Source organism: Strix aluco, chromosome 5 (assembly GCF_031877795.1).
Source record: "Strix aluco isolate bStrAlu1 chromosome 5, bStrAlu1.hap1, whole genome shotgun sequence".
Lineage (NCBI taxonomy): Eukaryota > Metazoa > Chordata > Aves > Strigiformes > Strigidae > Strix > Strix aluco.
The window spans coordinates 50,017,275-50,027,248 of NC_133935.1; the positions used below are offsets into that span (position 1 = coordinate 50,017,275).

General features: G+C 39.0%; 1 protein-coding gene across 8 annotated transcripts in view; it reads left to right on the forward strand.

The window, feature by feature from the left end:
* Window positions 1-9,974, forward strand: part of GRIP1 (glutamate receptor interacting protein 1) — a 342,061-nt gene that overhangs the window by 330,197 nt on the left and 1,890 nt on the right. For 7 of the 8 annotated variants that reach the window (XM_074827290.1, XM_074827293.1, XM_074827286.1 and 4 more), the window contains 2 exons: window positions 1,892-2,125; window positions 9,090-9,236. In XM_074827290.1, coding sequence (XP_074683391.1) covers window positions 1,892-2,125; window positions 9,090-9,236 — 381 coding nt within the window. The remainder of the gene's footprint in view (window positions 1-1,891; window positions 2,126-9,089; window positions 9,237-9,974) is intronic. The other variant, XM_074827292.1, reaches the window with a different exon arrangement.

Here is a 9,974-nt window from a genome sequence, read left to right on the forward strand (position 1 = left end):
TCTAATCAGAACAATTAAGATTATACTGCCACTTAAAGCTATGGAATGAAAGGTTCTAAAATATTTTCTTTTATGTTCTTTTAAATTCCTGGAGCTGCAAAACTGGCAGAATCTCATTTTCATTTTTATGTTATATAAAGTCCTTTAGCAGCCAGGAGGAATGTGAATGGCATAACTGGGTGAAAGTTTCTCAGTTCAGATTAATTTACTTCCTCAGATTTATGGCTTTTGTATTGCATGTATGGGTAGCAAAATGTGATTCTCATGTATTTGTTATTGCAAACCAGAGAAATGTAGGAGAAAATGTTATACTGGTTTAATTCCATAGTTAGATATGGTTCAGTACAGCAGGCTTCTCTTGCAATTTTCAATATTCAGAGCACAATAAAAGGATATGGAAATAGATAATACTAAAATGGAAATAGATCATTCATGCTGACCAGAATTCAGTTGCTTTAACACATTGCATTTTCCTCAGCCTTTCACAGAAGTGAAATTCAGAACTGTAGATGCTGTATCATTTATAGCAGCACCTTGTTGCACAACCCAAAGCTCTGAAAAGAAAGCAAGACTCATTCAGTATGTCAGGATGCTGAGAATAGCGATGCCTCTGTTTTATGAAGTGCCATTGAATAGTCAAGGACTCCTTATCGTTTTTCATTTCAAGGTCTTCAGCCAAAGAGCAAAGAAAACTGCCGTTTGCCAAGCCCTCTGGATGCTTTTGCTCCATCAGGCAGCAATATCAGTCATTACTGAGCACAAGACAGACTGTTAAGGCTACAATATATTATCTGGTCATGAAAATAGTGCTGGAGCTGGGAGAAAGAAGGGTGACAGACATGCTCATGAGAGTCAGAAGCAAACATTTATTTGCCTGTTTTCCCATTATTTTTTCCCCCTTCATTTTTACTTCTCATTTTCAAGCAGGCTGCCTGCATCCTGTCCTAGTCAAAGTTCAGGTTATGGACTTTAATTCTGTTTTCAGTTGTCCATCAGCACCAGGGAGAATAAATAGGAAATTCAGTGTACACTATCCCAGCAGTGACACCTCTGTATGGTGGCTGTGCCAAAGCACATTTGCCTCCCATTCCCCAGAGCAGAAAGTCTTTCACAAGGGAGAAGGCTCCTTGCTGTGCACAGGTGCTTCTTCCACCATTCCACCCAGGGGATGAGATGACTCCCATTGTCATCTTTCAAGAGTTCACCCTCCATGTATTCTTGCATCTAACATAAAAGACTAGCTTTTACTGAGATTATAAACAGCAGTGAGACGGGGCTTGTATCTCTGTGGTATTAGTGCTAAGCTAAGGTAGTTACTCATGCAATATGTGTGTTCTGCAAAGTTTCTTTCCAGGCAGTGAGATTACCTGCACTGAGCTTTCCCTGGCCTGGGATGGTATACGGGCACACTCTCCACCAGTGCTGACTCTAGAGCTGCCTATATACTCTGCTGAACATTTTTTGACCTTGCACACACAGTCTGAATTGTAAATGCCTTCTATAGCTCCAATTCCAACAAATGCAATTATGCCGCAACTTAAATGTCACTTTATTTACACGTAAAATATTTTTAAAATAAGCAATTATACTACACACTCTTCAGTCTGCCAGGGGACTAGCTTACCAGCATAGCCATTCTAGTGCTCAGTATTTTAGTTTGAAATGCCATCTGAAGACTTTTGCCCATAGGGCTCTGTTATTGTTGCTGTGTTTTGTTGTGGTCCTTTATTTTATAGTGACTTGCAAGCAGATTGAACATCTATCCTCTTGCCTTTTGCTGTGCCCTGAGTGATTGTTTTAACAAAGAATAGAGATGTTTTTCCTACTGTTGTGAATTAACCACTTAACCCACATTCTGTGTTAAAAATTAACCTGTTCATTAATGCTCTAGGCCACAATTATGTCAGGAAGTACAATGAGTTTGAATCATGAAAACACACAACCTCGTAACCAGCTGGGAAGACAAGCCAGCTTCCAGGAAAGAAGTACTGTAAGGCCACATTACAGTCAAGCTACTCGTAGCAACACATTGCCGTCAGATGTGGGGAGAAAGTCCATGGTTCTGAGAAAATTTAAGCAAGAAATGAAAGAAATCATGTCACCAACTCCTGTGGAGTTACACAAGGTCTGTAATTTTCTTCTGACAGCTTTGAAATAATATATTCAGCATAGGGAATCTAATTATATGGCAATACAGTAAGCACTTTTTATAATGACTCCACAGATGTAATTTGGGGGCCATGCATATTAGTTCTTACAAACACATTAATGATATATCCTTGTGGGGAAAACAAACAAATAAGATGCATCCTTGTCTACTATTTTATTTTACAATAAATCCTCAAAAGAGACTGCTCTTTTGCAAGGAGGATGCACTGGTAATTTAAATCAACAATACCAATAACTCATCTCTTCAAAATGTGTTCATTAAGGAAGCAAAGTTTAATTTCTAGAAAATACATTTCTTTAGGAAATTACTCAGGAGGGTTTGGGGCTCCCATTGGTCCTCTTTCAAATTAACTCTCATTTTGAATCAAATACATGAGACTCAATGTACATAATATAGAATGTTATTTCAAGTTAGCTATTGCTTCACTTCTCTTTATAATTCCTTTGCTATAAAAAGGATAAATAATCTTCAGTCTAAGCAACTTTTCACTGCTCAAGACTTGAAATCACCTGGTGATATAAAGGTGGCTCTGCACCCCAAGGAAGTACTGGATAAAGTATCTTTAGATATGCAGAGCAAACACCTTACCAGTTTAAGTCTCAAGTCCAGTGAGGCAATAACGTCAACCAGATTCCAAAACTTTGGGGGACATTATAATGCTGTTCTACTTGATTGGAATGAGCCTCCCATCTCCTGCACTCATCATCCACTTAAAGGTTTGAGACCTTCCCAGAGAGGAGGCAGAACCATGGAGAAATTTTGTTAAGATGCCACATGTTGGCATTCTCAAGAGAGTTGGTTTGGTTTGTGGGTTTGACTGAGTTTAGTTTGTGGTTCGTTCACTTTAGTTCAGTGAGGTAAGGACTCACTAAGTATGGGCTAATTGAATGTAGAAGGTAGTAGAAAGTGGATTTTCTATATGGAAAATTAATCCATTGCCAATGTAAACAATCAATAGGATGTGTTGTGATAGTTTTAAAATATTAATATTTCCAGCTTGATGTGAAGTGATTAATGGAGTTAGTTACTATGCTCAGTTTTCCTGGGTGGCGAGTAAATGTGAGATATAAAACAAAACTACGCCAGTAGGCATTTCATGGTGTGCTCATGTTCAGCAAAGGCATAGTTTTCTCCTATGGATTATAAAAACAGCCTTTCATGATTGATAAAATAGATCCTTTCCTGGAAAGGTGGAGTCAGATTTCTATTAATGAGTTGATATTCTGATAGCTGCTAGCTCTTAGAGTCCTGGGCAGTAAAAAATACACTGTCCTTGAGCTTTCTCTTTCTTCAGTTGTCTGTTTTTTAAGATTGCTGTGACCTTCTGTTTTAGTAATTTCCAGTTTTTGTTCAGACAATATACCCACTTTTCCCATGTCTGATGAAGTGATGTTCAGTTTGCTTATACTGTCTGTTCTGTCATCCAGAAAAGAGACATTTCCTTTCTAAAAATCTAAAAGTTGAACCTGCTCCAAGGGCTTTCCAAATCCTTACAATCCTTTAAGAAAAACAGAAAACAGTGACTGGATCTTACAGTCTGATTTACCAAAGTGGACTTGTACCCCTGTGATCACACATGCAGGTTAACCCAAGCATCATGGGCTGCTTTTGTATTCATGCCCATCTTAGCAAGTTCTTATTTGTTAGTTTTCGTACTGGCTCTTGTGTAGCAATGTGCCTGTCACTTTCTCCTCCTTCATTTTTGTATTATACCTCTAGTTTAACAAGATGTTCAGTTGCTGTTTCTGGTGGACAGCTTGTCCAATGATCATTTTCCAAAAGAGCTGCAATGCCACAGGAATGACTTCACTGTCAAGACAAATGCCTTGGTTCAAGTGTTTTTCATAACAGATCTTACTGGCAAATGACTTAATCAGCTGGACCACTGACAGGACAACCAGTGAAATAAAAACTATTTTCAAAAACTGTGATGTTATGAACAGTCTTTGAAACACAAGCTAAGATACAGTTTGCCTAAGACTTACCTCAGCAAGACTTTCAAGCATGTACTTGGCTGCGTGCTGCTGAGCTGTCCCAGTTTCTTCAGCAGGACACGTCAGGTGCCTTGGTGTGATAAGTGTGCATGCCTGTTGAGTCAGGGGCTATGTGCCCTATAGATCAGAGTTCATACCTTAAGTTTGATTGCAGAAAGTGGGCCAGTTAAGGTCAATGTTCCACTGTTTTTTCATAATCTGATTGTGAGAGCACAATAAGATGATTCTGCCGAAGAAAAAGCCATAAAAATGGAATGCATCAATAGCCGGTCCGACTGTATAGGGTAAGAGAGAATAAGAATGGACAAAAACTGCTCGGCTACAAACACAAATGAGTAAGTCTAATGGAGCAGCATGGTGAGCAGATGACATTAGCTTATCCTTCTCAGATATACACCTGTCAGAAGGGTAACACAGCCCTGAGCATTATTTTGCTGAATGTTGCAAACTTTGCAGCAAGTTAACCTGAATTCTTCACTGCATTGCATCCACCAAACATGTACTTGAACTGTCCTTGTCCTGAGGAAGCTACGATTGAGATGTCACACAAACCTCTTCAAACATTTATTCTAGAGGGTTTAATAAGTAACATTTAATTTAACTGGATAGCAGATTGCTATATCAGTACCCAAATTTAATTAATGCCTTTAATTGATTTTATCTACTTAGGTAAGCATACAGATTAATATTTTTCTAAAAATCATAGCAGACCATTTTTTAAAAGTTCCATAGAGCATACAGTCCTCTGAGAGTGAAAATATGCTGTAGACATCAGATAATTTTTCAATATTATTATTGCAAGTAGTCATTAACCTAAAATTACAGTCAGTTAAAATACCTCAATAGCTGATCTATGAATTTAAATTAAGCATTTTCCCATAGATTTGACGGGGAGGAAAGGCATAGAAACAGACTCAAAAATTGTAAGCCTCTGTTTAAAATTTGTAGCTATTTAATTGCTTATGAAATATGAATTGAATTTCCATTTCAGCTTTTTTTTTCCCTTAGGCTCCTGATGTAAATTTAAAAGTCTAACAAATTGCCCATAATGGATATTTTGCTATTGAAATCAAACCTTCCAAACAGTTGTGATCACAAGTACAGATAAAACAGCATGATTTAGGTGTTGCATGAATTGGCTGCAATCTCATACCCTTCAGACAGGGCTACTGGCAAGTGAAGATGAGAAAACCGTGTGGTAAGGGTTTGCCCATACCCATTATTAAATAAAAATCTGGGTATTTCAGATAGCAGGGTTTTTACTCTGAGATTCCCTTTTAAGCCATATGCTGCCCTAAAAAGAAGGAGCCCCAAAATTTAACCTATAATACAAAAGAAAGTTCTCTGCAGATGACTTGGACCTGAATGGAACTGCTGTCAAACATGCAAAAAAGTTAAATCACAACTCATCCCTTAAGTGAGTAAGTATCAGTTTCTTTAATTTCCAAGCTCCTGTTAAATAAAGCAAAAATCAAGAGAAGATAGCTATAAGGAAAACGTTTTTTTAAAATCTTTTATGATATGTAAATCTGAAGAACCAGAGAAATGAGAAAATATTTTTGTACATAAAATTTCTGATTGCAGGGTAGTGACTAATTTCCTTCTAGAATGCCCAGTCCGTATAAATCAGGAAAGTCCAACCTGAACAATGAGGGGGGGTCACTAAAAGGCTTTGGATGATCATTCTCAAGTTCTGCTTCCCTCCATGCTCCACTGTTGCAGTACTTCCCGCTGTCCTGCAAATGCAGTTTCTCACTTCTACAGCAAAACTCCACTTTCATGTCCCTTATCATTTGCAAGGCGCCTTTTTTTGACTCATAAGCAGGGCATGAAGTAGCATGTGCATTCCCCGGGCATTATTATAGACAAGACGCAAGATAAGGTGAGCTAATGTGGACTAGCACTTCCTATAGATTTGTAGAACAGAATTTTTATGTATTTTGTTTGCTAATAGACCACTCACTAAAAAATAGGAAAAAGGCAACACTGTCCTAGACCATACAAATGGGACCACCATCTGTAGCACATGCAGAATTATTCTCCACTCTGTCTTGGCTTTGATAAAGTCTTGACTGTAATAGAGTGTCCAGTTTGGTGTCTGAAAATTAAAGAAGGATGCTAACCTACTGAACAGAATCCAGTGAAAAATAATCCTCATTTCACATTGCTGCACAGAAGGAGAGAATAAAGTGATCTGTTCTCTGTGGATAGCATCAGGCTTAACTCTCAGTAAGGGTGGTTTCATTTAGACCTAAGGAAAGCATTTGAAGCACTGGAAGGGATTACTTTAATAGACTGTGGAGTCTCCATCACTGGAGATTTTAAAAAGCAGGACAGAGAAATGTCTCTCAGAAATGGGTTAGATGCAGTTGATCCTGCCTTAGGGCGGGAATACAGTCTAGATTACGTCAGAGAGTCCCCTGTTTCATACATTTTTGTAGTTCATCTGAGGCTGGATCCAGCTACATTTAATTCCAGTGCCTGAAGGAAGAGGAAGGGGGAAAGAAAAAAAGTGGAAAGGGAACATTCCTTTTAAAAATCGTGCCATCTGTGCTAGAACAGTGCATAGTATTTCAAGTAAGTCTTCTTCTCCTAGGCACTGTATCACATTTTGCATTTAGTTTTCAAGGCTTCTTTAAGAAGCAGTTAACATGAAACACTCCTGTCCTTTGTGACAGTGTGGAAAAAAAGTTATCTCAGTGCTAATTATTTTTCATTCTTGACAGGAAATGCACACAAATGCATCAATAAAATATATCTCTCCTTTATTAACCTTTTCAGTCTTGCTAGAATGGTAGTCTTATGGCACTTTCATAGCACCTTCAAACTTGCTTCATATCAAAGCCATGTTAGACATGCTATGATATCACAAGCAAAAGCCTCTGTTGATAACACATTATTAGAAGTTTCACAGAGTCCTGCTGGTACAGCAGCTGTTGATACAAATTTAAATCATTCTAAGGTGAATTATTTTGAATTTGCAGATAGGTTTGTCAGTAGCTGAAATGCCCTTTGACTCCTAATATTCATGCTGAGATGGAGGGAAGTATGACAGGTTCAGCAACAAGTTACTTTGGGGGAAGATGGGAGAGAAGAAGACAAGGAACTTAAACACAGCAGCCACTGGGAAGTTTAAAATGATAGCTCATACCCAAATACGAGAATCAGTCACTGGCAGGGAGAAAGACTTCAGCTTATCTAACAGGACTTTAGGTGTGGCTTTCTGCTTTGCTGTACTGTACAGAGGGATTAAAATGAGAGAAGAGGAGGAACTGGTGCAAAGTAAGGGACAAATACTGTCTGTGGGTATTTGTACTTACCACAGCATGAGACAGAGAGATGTTTTCATAGCAGCCCAGCAATTCACCGTCCACATCTACAGATAAAATGGTGCTAATGCTGCAGCAGCTGGCGTTGTCTCTTCTGCCAGCTCTTGCCCTGCCAGCTCAGCTCTTGCCAAACTGACTAGTGAGTCTGTTCGTTCTGGTTAAAGAATTGTTGATATACCACTAAAGCCAAGTAAATTCAACAAAACTGCCGAGAGCAGGAAAAAAACCCCACCCAACTATCTGTGCTCTTTGCTGATCTGACCAAATTCTTCAGTCCTGTTTTGAGACATCCTTGTCTGTTCTTGCTTACCTTTTCACAATGGCAGTTAAGGCAAGATTTCAGAAGCTTGCTGAAGGCAGCACCAACCAGCATGGTGCCCCAGCACTGCTGTGCCTTGGCATTCTTCTGTGAAATACTGACCAGGTCCTCAGCAGCCCGATCTGAAGTCAGTCTTGGCCCTGCCTTGAGCAGGAGGTTGGACTAGAGACTTCCCAAAGTCCCCTCCGATTTGAATGATTCCAGACAGGAATTCAGTGGCTGGCACACACAAGGATGCAGCACATGGAGCATTACTGGTACCAAGCCATTATAAAATTACAGAGCACTCTTAATGTTGTCATTTTATCAGCTAAGGTATGTTTTGAACCAGTAATTTGAACCCAAAGTGACATAAGCTATAGCAGTAAAAGCACAATTTTTGATGGTGTGAGTGCGTCTGCACGCACATTTTGTGCCAGCAGTAGTGTCAGTCAGCTGTCACACCATTGATTCACACAATTTACTTGCATAAGTCTGCACCCCTGATGTGAGAGAGAAACAAGAAAGAAAAAAAACCCTCACAGAAATAAAACCTAAGTGTACCACGTACCTACAAAGAAATCTCTGAATCCTTTTCTATCAAATAACTGAATTCACAAAACTACCTGCAAGGGCTTGTTCTCTGAACACCTGGAAAACCTTCTAACAGTTTTATTAACAACTTCTGTTTCCTGCTTTTGAATGACCATCTCTTGGCTATGTAACTGTAAGAACACTGCCTCTGAGCTCTTTCTGAAGGAGCCTTATTCAGACTTCCTTAAAAGATTGCATTATAACTCTTATACTGAGCACGTTTGAGGTGAGGCCTTATAGGGTGGATCACTGCCTGGCCAAAACCAGGCTTGCTAGGGTGCTGGTGGTGCTTATGCCTTAGGGAAGTTTTGGCAGACAGGACACCAGTTGTTTGGCTGAGGCCAGGTCTTAATTCCCGAAACTAAACTTAATCTTGTACTCAGATCCTGACAACTAGGAAACAGGGTAGCAAGAAACTAAGACTCAAAAAAATCACACCACAAAAGCACAAATTTCCAGATGACAAGCAGAAGTTAAAAGGGCTGTTTATTACTGAAGAATAAGGCAGCTTCTGAGAATATTACTATAATGTCAAAATGGGTCCAACTCTTGTATAATACTGTAAGTACCAAGTAGGTAAGTAAGTGATCTAATGGAGGGGGGGACCCAAACCAAAAGACACTAGGAAGAAAGCCTGCCTAGTACTTGTAGAAATGTGGACAAACTGTTTTTTTCTTTCTCATCATGTCACATCATCTCCACAGGTAACTTTGTACAAGGACTCTGATGGAGAAGACTTTGGGTTCAGTGTCTCAGATGGTCTATTGGAGAAAGGCGTGTATGTTAAAAATATTCGACCAGCTGGCCCTGGCGATCTGGGAGGTTTAAAACCATATGACAGACTTCTACAGGTAATGTTTCTGGCACCACACAGGTTTAGCATGAACAGACATGACATACAGATTATTTGTAAATTTTGTAAACACACTGCAGGATGTTTAGGTAGCTGTGTACCCAGAGGTGATTGTAGAAAACTGCACAAAGTGTTTTCATCACTTATTTAGAACAACCTTCTTATCTACGTTGCTTATTGTATTTTAAATGATGAGCAGTACCGTTCTTTTGTACTTCTGCTGGGAAAGGATGTGTGTAGGGGGATAGGAAGAAGGACAAATGAGCATAATTGCTCTGTGCCACAGGGTGTGTAAATCACTTAGATCCTCAGTAAGAAAAGGCAGCACTTCATGGTGACTTGGGCTTTTATGCAGTGGCAGCAAGGCTAGATTTTTTTTTGTAAAGTCATATTTGAAGAAACAAATTCTTTCAGAATGTTACATATTTCAGAACTTCAAAGGAGACACACAAATGCTCACTGGAAAGTTGGAATTTCCCAAGGCATTTCCAGACAAATTTGTAATTTTTGCTGTTCTTGATATAGACATGAATTGTTTCTGTGCTTAATCCAAGTTGTTGGTTGACACAGTTGTAATAATGTAATACTCACTGAGTTCCACACTCCCCACAGTGCCAAGGACCATGATGGAAAAGCTAAATTTTTGTGAACTAGCCCAATAAAAGACTTTATATATTAGTTAAAACTAGAGAAGACCTGAACTGAATTGAAATTTTAGATGTGATCTGTTGCATTT